Source organism: Ranitomeya variabilis, chromosome 4 (assembly GCF_051348905.1).
Source record: "Ranitomeya variabilis isolate aRanVar5 chromosome 4, aRanVar5.hap1, whole genome shotgun sequence".
Classification (NCBI taxonomy): domain Eukaryota; kingdom Metazoa; phylum Chordata; class Amphibia; order Anura; family Dendrobatidae; genus Ranitomeya; species Ranitomeya variabilis.
In genome coordinates, this window is record NC_135235.1 from 80,696,746 (window position 1) to 80,718,147 (window position 21,402).

The 21,402-nt window shown below is 44.2% G+C and overlaps 1 protein-coding gene across 1 annotated transcript in view; it reads left to right on the plus strand.

Moving 5' to 3' along the window:
* The window catches only part of FAM13C (family with sequence similarity 13 member C), a 451,356-nt gene that overhangs the window by 108,820 nt on the left and 321,134 nt on the right, over positions 1-21,402 (plus strand). The window contains exon 4 of the mRNA XM_077258855.1: positions 12,900-13,000. Within this exon, the coding sequence (XP_077114970.1) occupies positions 12,900-13,000 (101 nt within the window). The remainder of the gene's footprint in view (positions 1-12,899; positions 13,001-21,402) is intronic.

Genomic DNA, 21,402 nt, shown 5'->3' on the forward strand with positions numbered 1-21,402 from the left:
GCTCGGATTAAGGGGTCCAGTTGGTTCACCAAGATAGATCTTCGTGGTGCGTATAACCTTGTGCGTATTAAGCAGGGAGATGAATGGAAAACAGCATTTAATACGCCCGAAGGCCATTTTGAGTACTTGGTGATGCCTTTTGGACTCTCTAATGCTCCTTCTGTGTTCCAGTCCTTCATGCATGACATCTTCCGAGAATATCTGGATAAATTTATGATTGTGTATCTGGATGACATTTTGGTCTTTTCTGAGGACTGTGAGTCCCATGTAAAGCAGGTCAGGATGGTATTTCAGGTCCTGCGTGCTAATGCCTTATTTGTGAAGGGCTCAAAATGTCTCTTCGGAGTACAGAAGGTTTCCTTTTTGGGTTTTATTTTTTCTCCTTCTACTATTGAGATGGACCCAGTCAAGGTCCAGGCTATTCATGACTGGACTCAGCCTACATCTGTTAAGAGTCTTCAGAAGTTCTTGGGTTTTGCTAATTTTTACCGTCGCTTCATTGCTAATTTTTCTGGCGTGGTTAAACCCTTGACGGATTTGACTAAGAAGGGTTCTGATGTGACTAATTGGTCTCCTGCGGCCGTGGAAGCCTTTCGGGAGCTGAAGCGCCGGTTTTCTTCGGCTCCAGTTTTATGTCAGCCTGATATCTCTCTTCCTTTTCAGGTCGAGGTTGATGCTTCTGAGATTGGAGCAGGGGCTGTTTTGTCGCAGAGAAGCTCTGATTGCTCTGTGATGAAGCCTTGTGCTTTCTTTTCAAGAAAGTTTTCGCCTGCCGAGCGGAATTATGATGTTGGTAATCGGGAGTTGTTGGCTATGAAGTGGGCATTTGAGGAGTGGCGACATTGGCTCGAGGGAGCTAAGCATCGTGTGGTGGTCTTGACTGATCACAAAAATCTGATTTATCTCGAGTCTGCCAAGCGGCTGAATCCTAGACAGGCTCGTTGGTCGTTGTTTTTCTCCCGTTTCGATTTCGTGGTCTCGTACCTGCCTGGTTCGAAGAACGTGAAGGCTGATGCTCTTTCTAGGAGTTTTGTGCCTGACTCTCCGGGAGTTTCAGAGCCGGCTGGTATCCTCAGAGAGGGAGTGATTTTGTCTGCCATTTCCCCAGATTTGCGACGAGTGCTGCAGAGATTTCAGGCGGATAGACCTGACCGTTGCCCACCAGAGAGACTGTTTGTCCCAGATAGATGGACCAGCAGAGTTATTTCCGAGGTTCATTCTTCGGTGTTGGCAGGCCATCCTGGGATTTTTGGTACCAGAGATTTGGTGGCTAGGTCTTTCTGGTGGCCTTCCTTGTCGCGGGATGTGCGTTCCTTTGTGCAGTCCTGTGGGATTTGTGCTCGAGCTAAGCCTTGCTGTTCTCATGCCAGCGGTTTGCTTTTGCTTTTGCCTTTGCCTGTCCCGAAGAGGCCTTGGACGCACATTTCCATGGATTTTATTTCAGATCTTCCAGTCTCTCAGAGAATGTCTGTCATCTGGGTGGTGTGTGATCGTTTTTCCAAAATGGTCCATTTGGTGCCCTTGCCTAAGTTGCCTTCCTCCTCCGATTTGGTTCCTCTATTTTTTCAGAATGTGGTTCGCTTGCACGGCATCCCTGAAAATATTGTGTCTGACAGAGGATCCCAGTTTGTGTCCAGATTTTGGCGGATCTTTTGTGCTAAGATGGGCATTGATTTGTCTTTTTCGTCGGCCTTCCATCCTCAGACGAATGGCCAAACCGAGCGAACTAATCAGACCTTGGAAACTTATTTAAGATGTTTTGTTTCTGCTGATCAGGATGATTGGGTGACTTTTTTGCCATTGTCCGAGTTTGCCCTTAATAATCGGGCTAGTTCTGCTACTTTGGTTTCGCCTTTTTTCTGCAATTCTGGTTTTCATCCTCGTTTTTCCTCGGGTCAGGTTGAGCCTTCTGACTGTCCTGGGGTTGATTCTGTGGTGGATAGGTTGCAGCAGATTTGGAACCATGTGGTGGACAATTTGAAGTTGTCACAGGAGAAGGCTCAGCGCTTTGCAAACCGCCGTCGCGGTGTGGGTCCCCGACTTCGTGTTGGGGATTTGGTATGGCTGTCTTCTCGGTATGTTCCTATGAAGGTCTCCTCTCCTAAATTCAAGCCTCGCTTCATCGGTCCTTATAAGATTTTGGAAATCCTTAACCCGGTGTCATTTCGTTTGGACCTCCCAGCGTCGTTTGCCATTCATAACGTGTTCCATAGGTCTTTGTTGCGGAGGTATGTGGTGCCTGTGGTTCCTTCTGTGGAGCCCCCTGCCCCGGTGCTGGTTGAGGGCGAATTGGAGTACGTGGTGGAGAAGATCTTGGATTCTCGTATTTCTAGACGGAGGCTTCAGTATTTGGTTAAGTGGAAGGGCTATGGTCAGGAGGATAATTCCTGGGTTGTCGCCTCTGATGTTCATGCGGCCGATTTGGTTCATGCCTTCCATATGGCTCATCCTGATCGCCCTGGGGGTTTTGATGAGGGTTCGGTGACCCCTCCTCAAGGGGGGGTACTGTTGTGAACTCTGTTTTTAGGCTCCCTCTTGTGGTCACAAGTGGTACTGTGTGAGTGCTGGCTTTGGGCTCCCTCTGGTGGCTCTTTGTGTCATTCTGCAGGTCTGAGGCTGGATCAGCTGTCTCGTTATCTGTTAGCTGGTTTCCTATTTAGCTCACCTGGACTATTAGTTGTTGCCTGCTGTCGATGTATTCAGTGATATTTTGATCTCTCCTGAATTCCCTCGCTATCAGTCTCGCCAAGAGAAGCTAAGTTTCTGTTTGGTTATTTTTTGCTCATCAGAGTTCAATATGTTTCTTGGTTATTTATTTGTCCTTGTCCAGCTTGCTAATATGTGATTTCCTTGCTTGCTGGTAGCTCTAGGGGGCTGAGTTTCTCCCCTCACACCGTTAGTTGGTGTGGGGGTTCTTGTATTCTCAGCGTGGATATTTTGTATAGGGTTTTTTACTGACCGCATAGTTCCCTGTCTGTCTTCTGCTATCTAGTATTAGTGGGCCTCATTTGCTGAATCTGTTTTCATTTCTGCATTTGTATTTTCCCCTTACCTCACCGTTATTATTTGTTGGGGGCTTCCTATATCTTTGGGGTCATTTCTCTGAGGCAAGTGAGGTCTTACTTTCTCTATAGGGGTAGCAAGTTTCTCAGGCTGCGTCGAGACGTCCAGGAATTTAGGCACGTTCACCGGCTACCTTTAGTGTGTTTGGTTAGGATCAGGTTTTGCGGTCAGTCCAGTTACCACCTCCCTAGAGCTTGTTCTATGTTCAGTAACTTAGCTAGTCCAATCTGTGATCCTCAGCCACTAAGGATCATAACACATAGCGGTGCATGCAGTGAGTAAGATAGTGCTTACAAACTGTGCGAGTCATCGACATGACATCCAGTAGATGTCAGCAAGTTGTTCAAGAAGGTAGAAAAAGAAAAAAGTGACCATAAAGACCAACATCTTTATGCCGAGATGACTGGTGGGCCCGCATCCAAATCTTTCTATGTAGCTAACATCTATGTGTTCCACCCCTGAAAACCTATTTATCTGTATATGGAGATAACTAAAGCCTTGCTTGAAGCCTCTGTAATATGGTCCTGTCTTTGCAGGGAGTATGAGCATTTCCTAGATTGCAGCTAGTAAAGTTCTAAGCTCATTTCAGTAGCGTTAACACAGACTACTTGGGCAACTTGCCATTTTGAACTGAAATAAACAGATACACTAATAAAAGTCATCTTATTACTGTGAGTCATCAACCAGAGATATCCACACGTCTATCTTGGGCCGGAATGCAATCTGGTTATTTACATGTGAGCGTTCTCAAATCTGCAAACTCAGACCTAACGCTTGTTACATTGCCCTGCTGCAACAAAGATATCCAGCACATAGCTCAAAATATTCACATCAATTATATTTTATTAATTTTACTAATTTTTCTGCAATAATAAATTATTAATATTTCTACAGTAAATAGAGATAAGCAAATATATTTGATTGGAATTGAATTCTACTCGAATAGTACAAATATCCAGATTCGCCAAGATGTGGATGTCGGTCACGAACTCCATTTTGTTGAACTGAAATGGACCGTCAAAGTTAAAAAATAAAAAATAATCCTGACACTCATCTTTTTGCTCACCTCTTTGGCCCCTCCGCTGGTCACCTTCTGGTCCTCTCTGCATCTTCTTATTACCACCTTAAGCGCTGCTTTTCCGGGCCTCTACATGCTAGGCTGGAACTTCCAGCTCTGATGAGGCATGGGACCTTTCCTCAAGGTCACGGTCATGATATCGTGAGCTTATGCACGCTTGCACAGAAAACCATTCTAAAGGGGCCGAAGTGGTGAGCGATAACATGAGTATAAAAACTTTTTTTATTTTTTACATCTTATGTTTGTTATGCTCTGGGGTCTGGAGAGACTTCACAGCACAATAAGGGACATTCAATTAGTAAAAAATAACTTTTAAGCCAATCGAATTTTTTGTTAAAATCCGAATGAACAGACGAATTCAAATTTTTCCTGATACGCTCATCTCTATTAGTAAACCAAGACAAAATTAGAAATAATTTATCATCTGCTGGGTAAACAGAAATATTTGGAGCATGTAAACATATAACAACATATGATGACATATAACATACCGGATAATAACATATACACGGTATAGCTCTTGGAAATTCAAAGTCATGAATTATTCTCAAGATGGTTTTCTGCTGTATTGTGGGGACATAAAGTGCATTGTAGAGATTTCTCAAAACTAGTTATTTGTTCTGCATTTCTTATGTAACGCTCTCTTATTCCACAGCGCTTTACGTACATTATCATCGCTGTCCCCAATGGGGCTCACAATTCCCTATCAGTATGTCTTTGGAGTGTGGGAGGAAACTGGAGAACCCGGAGGAAACCTACACAAACAAAGAGAAAGCATACAAACTCCTGGCAGATTTTGAACCAAGGACCCCAGTGCTGCAGAGTAACAGTGATAACCACTAAGCCACAGTACTGCCTAGTAAAATGAAAATGCTGCCCAAACCAGATTTATGACCTAGATCCCATCAATGTTTAGTATATTGTTAAGACTAAAGATGAGTGAACCCATGGATGTTCAGGTTCGCCGGGTTTGACGAACATGCAGTAACACACAGTACCCTTACAGAATCTTATAAAAAATATTTATATCACCCACAGAGCATGGGGCAGAGTACCTCTACGTTAGCAGCTTAGAAATTTCACCCACAGAGCTTGGTTCACAGTACCCCTACAGAATCTTATAAAAAGTTCCAACCACTGAGAATGGGGCAGAGTACCCATTAGCAGCTTAAAAATTTTACCCACAGAGCCAAACTTATCTTCAGTAGCGTACACTACTGATGAAAAGCTCATAGTTTGTTTCTGCATACAGATGACGGTACAAAACTAAAAATAGCTATCTAGAACCATGAGGCGTAGGTCCAAGTGTAGGAAGAGGTGGATATGTTAGTATGGGTGAAAGAGGCAAGGGAGAAGTAATCCAACACTTTTTTTGTGTATTTTGGTATTTTATTTTTTTATTGTTTTATTGTTTTTTTATAATCATAATAATCTTTATATTTACATAGCGCCAACATATTCCGCAGCTCTTTACAGTTTGCACACATTATCATCGCTGTCCCAGATGGGGCTCACAATCTAAATTCCCTATCAGTATGTCTTTGGAATATGGGAGGAAACTGGAGTACCTGCAGTAAACCCATGCAAACATGGGAAGAACATACAAACTCCTTGCAGATGTTGTCCTTGGTGGGATTTGAACCCAGGACCACTGAGCCACCGTGCTGCCCATTTTAAATGTAATTCACTCAAAACAACCTATAATTTACAAAACCTAAACTAGCTATCTGAAACCAGGAGGCGTAGGTCCAAGTGTAGGAAGAGGTGGCGGTGTCGGTATGGGTGGAAGAGGCAAAGGAGGAGTAATCCAACACTGTTTTTTTGGAAGGAAGGGTTGCATTTTTTTTTCATTGCTTTATTCTTTATTTATTTTTAAATGTAACTCACTTAAAACAACCTAGAATTTACAAAACTAATACTAGCTATCTAGAACCATGAGATGTAGGTCCTAGTGGACAAAGAGATGGAGGTGTCGGCATGGGTGGAAGAGGCGAGGGAGGAGTAATCCAATACTTTTTTGTTTTTAGGGAACTGACTTCAAAGAACATAGAATGAACCCAAAATAAACTAAGAAGATACAATCAGGGGGCAGAGGTCCAACTGGAGGTGGTGGAGGAGGTGGATGTGGCAGTGGAAGATGAAGAGGTAGCCAATACAGTTTTTATTATTTGGGGGCGAGGCTCCAAAATGAAATGAATGGCAAATAGAGTTGAAGACTGGCTGGGTGCAGCTGTTATAGTTGTCTAGTCATCCAAAGGTATGGAAAAGTCCTGTGGAATCCACACCTGGTTCATTTTAAGGAATGTTAGCTTCCCCAGGTTGGATATGGGGACAGGTGCATGCGCCTGTCTGTAATGACACCCCCTGCCATGCTAAACACACAGTACATTTGCCTTAGGGAAGGTCAGCACCTCCAAAGCATAAAGGGTAAGCTCAGGCTATGTGTCCAATTTGGAGACCCAAAAGTTAAATGGGGCAGACCCATCTGTTAGTACGTGGAGATGTGTGACCACGTACTCTTCCACCATGTTGTTGTAGCACTACCTCCTGCTAATACGTACCATATCAGATGGTGGTGCTGGATGTTGTGGCGTGCTCATAAAGTTTTGCCAGATTTCGGCCATGTTAACCCTGCCTTGCGAGGTGCTGGCGATGCACCAGCTGCGATAGCAACTTCCTTCTCCGCTTCTGCCTTGCTGTTCCACTGAGGTCCCACTGTGAGGTGGGAAAGCCATTAGTAGTTTTTCTACTAGCATGTGCTTGTATTCACGCATTTTGCGATCCCTCTCCAGTGACAGAAGTAATGATGGTACATTGTCCTTGTAGCTGGGATCCATCAAGGTCTCCACCCAGTAATCTGCAGTGGTAGCAATATGGGCAACTTGGTGGTCATTCCGCAGGCATTGCAGCATATATTGGCTCATGTGTGCTAGGTTGCCCAGAGACAATGACAAGCTGTCTTTGGTGGGAGGTATATCGTTTGGGTACTCTATCCCTCTTGCCATGCTCCAGTGATGCCGGTGAGCTGATCTGAGTGTCACCCTACTGTGAGCACTGTTGTTCCTCCTTCCCCACCTCTCCCTCATCATCATCATCCTCCCAAACTGTCCCCTGGCTGTACAGTTGGGTACCTGGCTGATGTTAAGACAGTAACCCACGCTCAGAGCCATGTATGGTCGACAGGCTTGATAACAGTGTGAGTTGGCTCTGCTCTTCCTCCTGCTCCTCTTTCTCCTGTGCCACCATCTCATCCATCATGATTTGATGTGGTAAAGTACCGCTAATGATGGTATAATCAGCACTGGCCATATTGGTGGCATATTTGAAGAAGCACATAAAGACACACAAGTCCCGCATGGAGGACCAGTTATTGGTAGTGAAGTGGTGTTGCTCTGCAGAGCGACTCAGCCTTGCATGCTGCAGCTGAAACTCAACAATTGCCTGCTGCTGCTACAGTTTCCATCATATACAAGGTGGAGTTCCACCTTGTTGGTATATCACATATCAGCTGGTGAGTGGGAAGGCAGAAGTGATGCTGTCAGATCCTCTCTTTGTGGGGAGGCAGGTGGCCTTGTTTATTGTGAAATGGAGCAAAAGAACGAGACCACAGCAGAAGAGGGAGCAGGAAGAGGCTCAAACTTGTCATACTTTTTAAGGTGTGTACTCCACTGCACCTTGTACTTGGAATTTAGATGCCTTATCATACAGGTGGTGCTCCAGTTCAGAACATTTATGCCTCACTTAAGGTCTGACGGCAAAGCTTGCAAACCACCTGTCGCTTGCCGGCAGCACATTCCCTGAAGAAATGTCACACCAGGAAACTCTTTTGATCTGTTTTGGTGGGCTTATTTCAGTGGCGCGGTGGGAAGTAGCTGCAGATGTACGAACCAGGGGCTGCCCTCTGTGCCTTTGCACCCTGCTCCCTCTTTTGCTATTCCTCTGTGCAGCGTTGGCATCTCCTCTTCCTCTGAACTGCACATTTCACTAGGATGGCCTCCGATCCATACAGTGTATGTGGTCTAGTACTTCATCATCCCCCGCATTATCTTCCACAGACTCCTCAACCCTGACCTCCTTGCCAGTCTGCACACTGCAGAAAGATGTGGCAGTTGGCAACTGTAGCATCTGACATGTGCTTTGTTGGTCCACTGACCATGTGCACTAGCCCTCCCCTGTACTCATCCTCCATCTTAACAAGTGGTTGGGCATCAGTGCACTTCCACTTCTGAGGCAGGGTCACTCAACCTCTTGCATTTGTTGGTCACGGCCAGGTGGATGACCCACAGAACCACAGCCAGCAAAGTCATAAAAACGCAGAAGAGACTGCTGCATGACTTGGGGTTCAGACTGCTAAGCCATGATCCTCCTGTGCACTTTCTGCAGTGGACCAGGTAGAAGATAATGCAAAGGAACTGTAGCCACTTGCAGCCAACCAATCTAACACCTTTTCAACATCTTGTGGCATCGCAATTTGTGCAGCAGTATTCAGGCCTATGAAAGGACGCATAGCATCATGTTGCATACGTGCACCAAAGTGTATGTAGCAGGTACAGAACAACCACGTTTTCTCCCTTCATCAGCAACACCACCACCACAATCAGCACCTTCACCAGCACCACCACGGCCACGTCCACATCCCTTATTTGATGCTCTCCTCATTTTTGGAAGTTGTTTTTCTAAACACTACTGGCAAAGAGATGGCGGAAGAGTAGCTTCATTTATTTGCAACAGTACTGGAAAACACACAGCGGTCCTCAAAAATTATTTATTTGGCCGAGAACTGGCAACTAGTGACACTAATTTTACAGGCCGGTTCATGTACTGCGCCAGTCAATAAACAGCCATGCCAATACTAGACATTGTTGTGATGGCTCCGGATGTCCACAGTCTAAAAGCATGTTGATTGGCTGCACTGCAACCTTTCAGCAAGCTTTATTAGAACAGGAAAATGGACAAACAGTAAAAAGTCCGTGTTCCTGGTTCGGTACCGGACACTAGGTGCCCTTTACGAACCTCATACTTTCCAGTTTGGGTTCACTCAACCCTAGTTAAGAACCAATTAGTTGATAATTGCTCACTGATTATCAGCTTGTCAGCAATCATCGAACGAACAATCAAATTGCTTTTTTGTCAGGTGATTGAATTATTCATTTCGACAATAAAACCATTATTGGCAGCACATCGTCCTATGTAAATTGATGTGCTGTTGATATAGATGATTTTCTACGCGAACAGAACAATTGCATTTGCGTTTGTTCTGGATGCATAGATTTCTTGTCGTCTGTTCTAAACAGGTTGCTACATGACTACTGACGGGCTTGAAATAGACAAACGATGTGCATTTAGTGCCCGCAGTGGGTTAGTGTAAATGCACCTCCATAGTGCCCTTTACTAGAGCATGGTGGAGAAATATGGCACTAGAGAAGGATGGTGGTCTTTCTTTAAAGGGAATGCGTTATTATAAAATTAAGTTTGTTTTTCCTTTTGATTTTTTTTCATTTTTTACAGCTTTCACTTAAACTAGTAAACAAAAAAATAATCTAACACTTCCTGTTCTGTATAAATCACTTTGCAGCAGTATTCTCACTATCATCAGAAGATGGATTTTTAGATCTTTATTTAGGAGCCCATATTTATTAATTTCTTGTTTGTTATTTATTAAGTGTTCAAGTAGTTGCTATTGACAAATAAAGGATCAGCAATCCTTGACATATACAATTGCAAAATCTGTATTATTTATAAATCCATTAAAAATGTACAGACAGAAGTTGGTACACTTGATAATGACTGATGCATATCCGGTGAAAGTGTCCCACATAGTCACAGAACATGTCTCTAACATAGCCAAAATAAAAGCTGGAGCTGTCATTTTGTTGAAAAACATGATGGAAATGTTGAATTGAAAGAGTTACTAGGTCACCCAGAAGAGGCAGAAACAAGTTTTATACAAAGAAGCATATTGGATATTAGAACAAGATACTCGACAGCTGAATGAAATGAATTTTAATAGTGATTTGAAATTTATTGATTGATAATTATTACATAATCACATCTGATTGGCTCTTTTTCTTTTAAATGCACTCCCATCATTTTCCAATTCAGACTATTGTAAGGGGACGTAAAGTCTACCCCTTTAAGCTTTCTATGCTGCCGTGTGTATATATATATATATATATATATATATATATATATATATATATATATATATATATATAGTAATGTAATGTATTATATTAATATTAGTGTAAGGGAGAGCTTAATGTCCATTTGTGGCCACTAGATGGGGGGCATCCTAGTATGTTTAGTAAGGATAGGTTTCCACACTGTAGATAGTTAACTGTAGGAGGGGTCACCATAGTAAGAGTCAGAAAGGCGTGGGCGGCCATAGAGCTCTGGTGGACTTTAGGCCCCGGCAACTGTAAGACCCTGTAACTTTAATTTCAAGGAAGTGCCTATGCATCCAGTGTGTGGGGAACAGCACAGATGCAGTTACAGGAGTTGCAGAAGATTGAACTTCAAGTATGGAAGCTATAAAGGTGGACATAGCAGGACAGACAGGCAGGTTCTAGCCTGGGTTGATGCCCTCAGACCTGGTGCGAAACAGCTGAAGGAACACCCAGCGGCAGTGAGTCTCAACAGGGAGGACGCTGAGAAAACGTACAGTGCGGTATGACCTGATCTCGAGCTGTGTGACAGGTAGAGAAGCGAGGAGAAATCTGTAATGACATGTAATGTGAAATCTGCTGAGATTGCTGTGTTGAACCTGGATGTACTGTAAAGTTATGAAAGTTCTGCGTTGTGAGTTGGTACTGGACTGTGTCTCTGTTATTACACAAATGGCCAAAGGTGACCCTGGAGAACCAAGGAAGAACCATGACTGTGCAGTGTACAGAGAAACAAGTAAGCTGAAAGTGAAACGTGATTTTTATGTAAAGGGACGTCAGGGCACGCAAAGCCTGAAAAGCTCAGCCACCACTACGGCCCTGGTTGACCTCTACACTATGAGTAAGGGCGATTCTTTTGCCAGAATCACATCAGTCATCGTTATCACTAGAGATGAGCGAATATGTTCGGAAAACTATTGCCGAATCCAAATGTGCCATATTTGTGCCATATTTGTACCATATTCATGCCGAATATATGTTTGATGATCGGTGGCAAAAATATTCGTTCATTTTTACTACCATTGACTCCAATGATGTTCAGCTGTGTTTGGCGAATATTGAAAAAAACAATATACGAAGCCGATCACAATGAGAACCAAATTTTGAAAAATTAGCTCAACTCTAATTATCACGTGAACCAACTTCTGTCTGTACATTTTTTGTGGAGTTCTGAATAATGATTTTTGCAATTTTGTTCTACAAGGATGTGTCATTCCTCTAAGCTTGAGCACCCTCGCTGATCCACCGTTGGATGTTACTTGCTCCATCTGCAATTTCCTTCACACAGGTAATTTGTAATCGGGTTTTAAACCTCAGTATTGTGCTGGTTGTTTCAGATTACCGATAGTTGCAAGAAATAATAATCATTGATCTTTGATTGTTCATTTATTTATTTAGATCGCAGAGGCTGCTATAGAGCTTGTTAAATGGATAGGTTTCATATTATTATTTTTCCACTTACTACCTGTTTTGTACTAACTGTTACATCAAGACCCTCAATTGTGCCTTTAACATTGCTTGTGGTGCCCTTTCTTATTTAAATAGAGAACCTGTAACATTCATGTTTGTAATTGAAGAAGGAGCTGAAACGCGTTGTGTGAATACATACACTATGAAGTCAAAGATTACTTTAGCTTGTACATACCAAATCATCCTTCTTGCTGGGTAACAGGTCCCTATCAGCGGGTTGTGTTTTTTCTTCTTCCGATGTTCTTCACAAAGAACAAAAAGTCACTGTAGCTAGTCTCCACATGAGGGTTGGTAAGGATTTTTTAAATAATATTTTTGTAGGTTTCAGAGCTCACTTTATCTGGTGAAATGCTCCAAATAATCCTAAACCAGAATTCAATGATAGTTTTCTGTCCACCTGTGGCCATCATTAACAGAACTTTACTCCCAGGGGTGGACATATCATGGGTGCAACCTGTGCAGCTGCAGGGGGTCCAAGTGATAAGGGTTCAACCTCCATAGCTGCAAAGAGATTTTGTCCAAGGCACATTATTGGACTGCAAATGGCCCATAAGCTGTTCTTGCACTGGGGCCCATCTTCTGTGTCCACCCCTGCTTTCTCCAAATTAATGAATGCAGTTCCCATTGAATTTCATTCTAGCTATATCGCTCTGTATGCAATGAACCTACCTCAACGGCATCTGCAGGTATAACTAATTTATTAAAGGGATTTAAAGGTCATTTAAAGAAATACTGACCTCTGACTGCTCTAAATATGTATGTAGAGAGGTATGACCATGGACTTAGATCCTCAGCTAATGCTCGATTAGGTGGTCATGGCCGGCCACCTGTATTACCATTCCTCTATCACTTGATACTTGTGTATTGGTCTTACTGAAATCATTCTTTTTATCTCAGAAGTGCTATGTGAAACAAAAATGTTAGAACGATTTTTCACATTACAATCAATGGTATGGATAATGCAATTATTGCTTATACTGTATTTATGGATGGTAAGCTAAAGTAAAAAACTTGTCAATAATCTTGTAAAAAAAATAGTAAAAAAAAATAGTTCTGTTAAAAAGGCTTTGTTTGACGCTTTATTTTCTATATGATACAGAAACTTTTCTTTTTTTTGTACGTAGGAAGAGCGAGTGAAGAAAGATGGCAGTCAGAAAATATTACATTCTGATGAAAGCGCTGCAAATCTGAAATCTCCCATAAACTCATCACAAGCCAAGTTCTGGTAAGTGCACAGATACTCCAGATCAACAGAAAAGCATTTGGTTAAGAGCATGTCCACACAGAGATAGCGCACTTCTCACACATCTGCGTTCTTCAGTCTATAGAGTATTCCTCATTCTCTTTCTATCCAGACAATGGAGATGCCTTGTTCTCATCATGAGTTGTAGTTTATGCTGAATTTAACAAAATACATTGTTTTCTTTTAAAATTTGTGAAAACAGGCACAAACAAATTGAGTTACATTGCTACGCACTATGTAGCTGCAAGCCCTGGTTATGCTTAATTTTTTGCTGTGATTTTTACATACTCATATAAAAGCCTCTGCAGATGACTCCCCAGCTTTGACTCACGAACAAGGGGGTGCATCACCAGTGACACCTGCCTTACAGTTTCATAAGCATTAGGGATTAGCGAACCCACACTTTTCACTGATTGTATGGTTTACTGTTCGGGTTTGGATGCCTAATAAAGTTTGTTGAAAGGCTTCAATGCAGCCAATCAACAAGTTTTTAGTCTCTGGGCATTTACGGAGCCATGCCAAGTATTGGCTGACTGTATGAATGATGAGTGCCACCCCGCCGTTCCGCTCTGCTTAGTGTAGGGGCAGGACGCAGCTGGAGTGAGGGACCGTGTTAAGTAGCGCACTCTGCCACAAAACCTCTGTGTGTTCTCTGCATTTGTCTCAGTAGGGGAAATGTGCCAAAAAGCCGCTGTGTGTATTCTGCAACCCATATCTGTGGGAGGACTGTGTCAAAAGCCAGTGTGTGCACTGTGGAAGTACTGTGCCTTTAAACCGCTGTGTGCATTTGGCAACCCCACCTGTGGGAGTACTGTGCATTTAAGCCATTGTGTGTACTCTGCACCCCCGTCTGTAGGAATGCTGTGCCAAAATGCCGCTATGTGTACTCTGCAACCATGTCTATATGTCCAGTGTGCATCAAAATAATTCTACTCTGCAGCCGTCTCTTTGCTATTTGTAGACCAAACAAATATTTTTTCTGTACCGCTGTGTCTTTCCTAGTAGTGTGGCAAATAAATAAATATCAGCAGCCCTCTCTTTGCCATTTGTCGGCCCAAAAAGTGCTTTATTGTACCGCTAAGTCTATACAAGCAGTGTTTCTAGAAAAAAATGGTATACTCTGCACTCATGTTATTGGGAGTAGTGTGTCTAAAAAAACGTTGTACTGTGCATATAGTAATATAGTGACATAGTTGCCAAGGCCGAAAAAAGACATTTGTCCATCCAGTTCAGCCTATATTCCGTCAGAATAAATCCCCAGATCTACGTCCTTCTAAAGATCCTAATCACTGTACGATACAATATTGTTACGCTCCAGGAAGACATCCAGGCCTTTCTTGAACCCCTCGACTGAGTTCGCCATCACCACCTCCTCAGGCAAGGAATACTTGTATTGTCCTCTTATATACTTATACATAGTTATTAGATCGCCCCTCAGTTGTCTTTTTTCTAGACTAAATAATCCTAATTTTGCTAATTGCTAATAAAGTGCAGCCATCTCTTTCCCATTTGTGCTTCGAAAAAATTATTTTATTGTACCGCTGTGTCTATATGAGTAGTGTTTCTAAAAAATGAATATACTCTGCTGCAGTGTTTTTGTGAGTAGTGTATCTAAAACTGTTTGCACCATGCAGCCGTCTCTTTCCCATTTGTGGGCCAAAAAATGTATTTTACTCTACTGGTGTGTTTCTATACGATTAGTGTTTCTTAAGAAAGTTTGCATACTCAGCCGTGTTTTTGGAAGTAGTATGTCTAAAATAAAATTCTACTCTGCAATCGTCTCTTTCCCATTAGTGGGCCGATAAAATTCTTTCATTGTACCGCTGTGTCTGTATGAGCAGTGTTTCTAAAAAAAGTTTCTACTCTGCAGCTGTCCTTTTGTGAGTAGTGTATCTAAAACTTTTTGTACTATGCAGCCATCTCTTTCTCATTTGTGGACCAAATAAATTGTTTTATTCTACTGTTGGGTTTATACGAGCAGTGTTTTTTTTTTTTTGTTTTTTTTTAAATGTTCTACTCTGCAGCCATCTTTTTGTGAGTGGTGTGTCTACAAAAAAAAATCTAGAATGCAGCCATCTCTTTGTGGACCAAAAAGCCTCTAGCCTTTGTTTGTACTGTACTAAAAAGCCTATGGGAGTACGGTGCCAAAAGTCTCTATGTGGACTGTGCCAAAAAGCTTCTGTTTCTACTTGACCAAAAAACCACTGTTTCTTCTTTAACAAAAAGCCTTTGTGCGTACTGTGCCAAAAACCCTCTGAAATGTACCAAAATACATCTGTTTGTACTGTACCAAAATGCCTCTGAGAGAACTGTGCCGAAAAGCCTTTGTTTCTACTTTACCAAAAATCCTGTTTGTACTGTACCAAATAGGGTCTGTATCAGATGGTGGTGCTGGATTTTTCAACGTGCTGAGTAAGGTTTTCCACTTTTCTAACCATCCCTTCCGAGGTAATGCCTTTGCCCCAGCTGCATTGGTGATTTCATCTTCCTTTGCCTTGTGATTCCACTGAGCCCTGCTTTCAGGTGAATACCAGCAAGAGCATTATATCACATTATATCACTTTACATTAGACACATGTTCATAGCTCCCAACCGTCCCTCATTGTGCGGGATTGTCCCGGTTTTCAGCCTCTGCCCCGCACTTCCGCACGGGGCACTCTAATCCCGCGGCGCAGACAGCAGGACCGACACGCCCCCTTGTATAGTTAAGCCATGCCCTGGGCCCTTACCCTTCTGTATGGCTGCCTGCTTTCTGCGCACAGGACCTGTGATGAGGTCACAGGAGGGGAGGAGTCAGCGGTCACATGATCGGCAGATCGGGACCTCCGTGGATTGCAGGACTTGCTGGTTGCTGCCACCTTGCCACATGGTCCTGCAGGAGGTAAGTAATGCCTTGTATGGGGTCAGGAGGTGTACAGTGTGGATGTAGCAGAGCCGTGTGTGTACGAGGTGTGCGGAGCGGAGCCATGTGTGTACGAGGTGTGCGAAGCTGAGCCGTGGGTGTGTGTACGAGGTGTGCGGAGCGGAGCCGTGTGTGTATGAGGTGTGCGGAGCGGAGCCGTGTGTGTACGAGGTGTGCGGAGCGGAGCTGTGTGTGTACGAGGTGTGCGGAGCGGAGCCGTGTGTGTGTACGAGGTGTGCGGAGCGGAGCCGTGTGTGTACGAGGTGTGCGGAGCGGAGCCGAGTGTGTACGAGGTGTGCGGAGCGGAGCCGAGTGTGTACGAGGTGTGCGGAGCGGAGCCGTGTGTGTACGAGGTGTGCGGAGAGGAGCCGTGTGTGTACGAGGTGTCTGGAGCGGAGCCACGTGTGTACGAGGTGTATGGAGCGGAGCGCGTGTGTATGGAGCGGAGCCGTGTGCAAAGTGTACGGAGCGCAGCCGCGTGTGTAGGAGTAGCTATGTGTGGCCATTATATGGTACGAAGTATCATGTGCAGCCATTATACAGTATGGAGCATTATGTGCAGTCATTATACGGTATGGGGCATCATGTACGGTCATTATACAGTATGGAGCACTGTGTGGCCATATTTTTTTGTTTATAATTATTGTATATGAAACAGTGTGATCAGCAGTGCTAAATGGGTGTGGTTGGGACGTGGATATGGGTGTGGCTAATTATGAATGGGTGTGGTCAGAGGCGTGGCCTAAAATCTGCCGCGGCGCGCGTTGCGCACCGCAAACTTTGTCCCTCTTTCCCATCTTCAAAAGTTGGGAGGTATGCATGTTAATTTAACGTATAAAACACATGACAGTACTCACATAGTGTGTCTGTTGTCTTCATGGGCAGGAACGGGGTAAGACAGCCCATATCCCTACCCTTGTAGTGGTGAACCAGAACGGTGACCAGCCAGTAATCAAAACTTGTAACAATCCAGGTAACTTGGTGGTTGTTGCGCAGGTGTAGAGAGATGGACAAGATAGACTGAATAACTGTAAGAAAACACCGCAATCTGCTGGACAAAAGTAAAAAAAGAAAGAATTGTGATAGCAAGAACCAAATTATGCTGGGAGATTTGCAGGGGGAGTGAATTCGCCTGCTGAACCTGATAAGGTGACACACAGGAAGAATTTCCTGAACACAAAAGGTATGGCCAAGCTGAGAAAAGCAGTTGGTGCCAGAACCTGTAACAGGGCAGTTTGAATGCCTGCAAGGTAGGCTTGCAGTCACAGAAGAGTCAGAGAGCGGTCAGATGCTGGAGAAGACCTGCGTTGTGAGGAAGATCCATGCTCCACTCCAGTGGAATGCCGTGACCAGAGCAAAACTAAACCTGAGGGATGCCATGGCAGAGTTACTGGGACATGCTTGGAGAACGAGACAGGTGGGATGTTGTGAGCCATTGAGCGAGATTCGGACATCTCCAGTTGAGGCCTGGGATCCAAACTAGGCTGGTCAAATATCGAAGACCAGAGCAACCCTAGTCAAGACCATGAACCTAGACAATGCCAGTCAAGAGTTGAGGACCAGCCCTCCCTTTGCCAGATCACGGAGACGCCCATTGGCAGTCAAGCAACAAAGATACCAGGAGAATAGAAGACTAGAGACTCTCACCTAGGCTGGCAATTGGAGGACGCGAGTGAGCGGGGCCATTGCTTTCAGCACAGACTCATGGTATGGATGTGGGCAGCGGGAGGCTGCAGATGAAACAGAGTCTAGGACCTCATCATCCCCCATTGCATCATCACACCTCTCCAGTCTGTGCATAAGTCTACTGCCCTACTAATCCACTTCTGTACTCGCTACTCCTCAGCTTCTCCCCTCTGCAAATCCCTTCATTGTGTCCCACTTCCACAACATATCCACTTCAGGCTACTAACATTGACCTACAAAGCTGTCAATATCTCCCTCGTATATCTCTGAACTAATCTCCAGATATCTCCCACCACACAATTTCTAGTCCTCCCAAGACCACCTGCTCTTCTCTACAATCATACGTTCATCATCCAATCGCCTGCAAGACCTCTCCCGAGTATCCCCCATCCTGTAGAATTCCCTGGCCCAACACATCCGATTATCCCTTTCATTTGGAACTTTCAAGTGGAACTTGAAAACCCATGTCTTCTGAACAGTTTACAGCCTGCAATGACCCTGCTGCTACCTCACCAACACCAGAGCTGCTGCAGTACCTGAACCTACTGTCTCCTTCCCCATTATCCTGTAGACTGTAAGCCTACAAGGGTAGGGTCCTGTCCCCTCTGTACCTGTCTGTCACAATTAGTTTGTTCATTGTAATTTATATCTGTGTTTTGTATGTAGCCTCTCCTCATGTACAGCACCATGGAAACAATAGTGCTCTAAAAATAAATAATAATAATCCCCCTGCATGATGTTCCACCCAGTCTTAACCTCTGTTGTCCTTGTCGGTGTACACACAGCAGAAAGCTGCAGCAGTTGGCATCTGTGTGCACCTTCGGCCCACCAGAGAAAATCATTCTTGGGGCCCACTATGTAGCTACCTAGAAATAAATACAAGACCACCAATTGTGCTGTAAAAGACGCTAATATCAAGGTATAATATAAGGTAGTCTTAATTATTTAGCAGGGGTTGGGGTAGCCCCCTCATAGAAAATAAAGTAGCCCCCTCATAGGGTACAATGTATCCCCCACACAGAATATAATGCAGCCCCCTATAGAATATAATGTAGCCCCCCCCCCCATAGAATATAATGCAACCAGCCTCAGAGTATAATGCAGCCCCCATAGGGTATAATGTAGCCCCCTTAGAGTATAGTGCAACCCCCCTCATAAGGTATAATGCAGCCCCTTCATGGAATATAATGTAGCCCCCTCATAGGGTATCACGCTGCCCCCCTCTCATAGGGTATCATACAGCTCACCCTCATAGGGCATCATACAGCTCCCTCCATAGGGTATCATGCAGCTCACCCTCCCCGTAGGGCATCATGCAGCTCATTCCCCCATAGGGTATCATGCAGCTCATTCCCCCCATAGGGTATCATGCAGCTCACCCTCCCCATGGGGTATCAGGCAGCTTTCTCCCCTCATAGGGCATCATGCAGCTCATTCCCCCATAGGGTATCATGCAGCTCACCCTCCTCATAGGGTATCATGCAGCTCACTCCCCCCATAGGGCATCATGCAGCTCATTCCCCCATAGGGTATCTGTTGTGAATTCCGCTCTTGGGCTCCCTCCGGTGGTTTTGAGTGGTATGGCTGCTTCTTGGATTTAGCATCAGCAGCTGTTCTCACTGATCGTCTTTCTGGCTCGGCTATATTAGTCTGGCCTTATTCCTAATTCAATGCCAGTTGTCAATTGTTGAGCTTGGAGTCATGGCTCTCTGAGGATTTCCCTGCCACTCTGACCATTTCAGCAAAGCTAAGTCCTTGCTTGTCTTTTTGCAGTTCACTTGTTGTGGACTTTGTTGTTTGGCATTTTCTATGTTTTGCTCATTTGTCCAGCTTATCAGTATGGATCTATTTAGCTAAGCTGGAAGCTCTGGGCAGCAGAGTTTGCCCTCCACACCTTTAGTCAGGTGTGGAGATTTTTGCATTTCTCTGCGGTGGACTTTTTCTAGTTTTTATTACTGACCGCACAGTTTTCTGTTCTGTACTAATTCTGTCTAGCTAGTAGTGGCCTCCTTTGCTAAATCTTGTTTCATACTACGTATGTCATTTCCTTCTCCTCTCACAGTCATTATTTGTGGGGGGCTGTCCTATCCTTTGGGGATTTTCTCTGAGGCAAGATAGCTTTCCTGTTTCTACCTTTAGGGATAGCTAGTTCTCCGGCTGTGACGAGGTGTACAGGGAGCGACAGGAACATCCCACGGCTACTGCTAGTGTCTGTGTTAAGATTAGGAACTGCGGTCGGTATAGTTACCACCTGCTCAGAGCTAGTCGCATGTCGCTCCTTAATCACCAGACCACAACAGTACAACTGGCCAAAAATGAGCTGAATGCATCTCAAAAGAAGGAAAAAAAAAGAGTTCTGAGCCATTTTTTTTTCTTTAGTCTGTTTTGTCTTTTTCCTTCCTCTTAATCTCTGGGTGATTCAGGATTTGGATGCGGGCATGGATGTTTAGGGGTTGTTTTCTCGTGTGGATCAGCTTGCTGCAAGAGTACAGAGTATTCAAAATTATGTTGTTCAGACTTAGAGCCTAGAATTCCTACTCCGGATTTGTTTTACGGGGATAGAACTAAGTTTTTGAACTTTAAAAATAACTGCAAATTGTTTTTTGCTCTGAAACCCCGTTCCTCTGGTGACCCCATTCAGCAAGTAAAAATAGTTATTTCTCTGCTGCGTGGTGACCCTCAGGACTGGGCATTCTCCCTTGAGTCAGGGGATCCGGCATTGCATAATGTAGATGCATTTTTTCAATCGCTCGGATTATTGTATGACGAACCTAACTCTGTAGAGCATGCTGAGAAAACACTGTTGGCCCTGTGTCAGGGTCAGGAAGCGGCAGAATTATACTGCCAGAAATTTAGAAAATGGTCTGTGCTCACTAAATGGAATGAGGATGCTCTGACAGCAATTTTCAGAAAGGGTCTTTCTGAAGCCCTTAAGGATGTTATGGTGGGGTTCCCCACGCCTGTTGGTTTGAGCGAGTCTATGTCTCTGGCCATTCAGATTGATCGGCGCCTGCGCGAACGCAAAGTGGTGCACCATATGGCAGCGTCCTCTGAGCAGAGTCCTGAGCCTATGAAATGTGATAGGATTTTGACTAGAGCGGAACAGAGGGGATACAGACGTCAGAATGGGCTGTGTTTTTACTGTGGGGATTCTGCTCATGCTATTTCTGATTGCCCTAAGCGTATTAAGAGGGTCGCTAGATCTGTTACTATTAGTACTGTGCAGCCTAAGTTTCTCCTGTCGGTGACCCTGATTTGCTCATTGTCATCTTTTTCTGTCATGGCATTTGTGGATTCGGGCGCTGCTCTGAACTTAATGGACTTAGAATTCGCTAGGCGCTGTGGTTTTTCTTTGCAGCCTTTGCAGAGTCCCATACCCTTAAGGGGTATTGATGCTACACTGTTGGCCAAGAATAAACCTCAGTATTGGACTCAGCTGACTATGTGCATGGCTCCAGCACATCAGGAAGATTGTCGTTTTCTGGTGTTGCATAATTTACATGATGTTGTTGTACTGGGTTTTCCATGGTTACAAGTACACAATCCAGTGCTGGATTGGAAATCAATGTCTGTGACTAGTTGGGGTTGTCAAGGGGTACATAGTGACGTTCCTTTAATGTCAATTTCCTCTTCCCCCTCTTCTGATGTTCCTGAATTTTTGTCAGATTTCCAGGATGTGTTTGATGAGCCCAAGTCCAGTTCCCTTCCTCCACATAGGGACTGTGATTGTGCTATTGACTTGATTCCTGGCTGTAAGTTCCCTAAGGGCCGACTTTTCAATCTGTCTGTGCCAGAG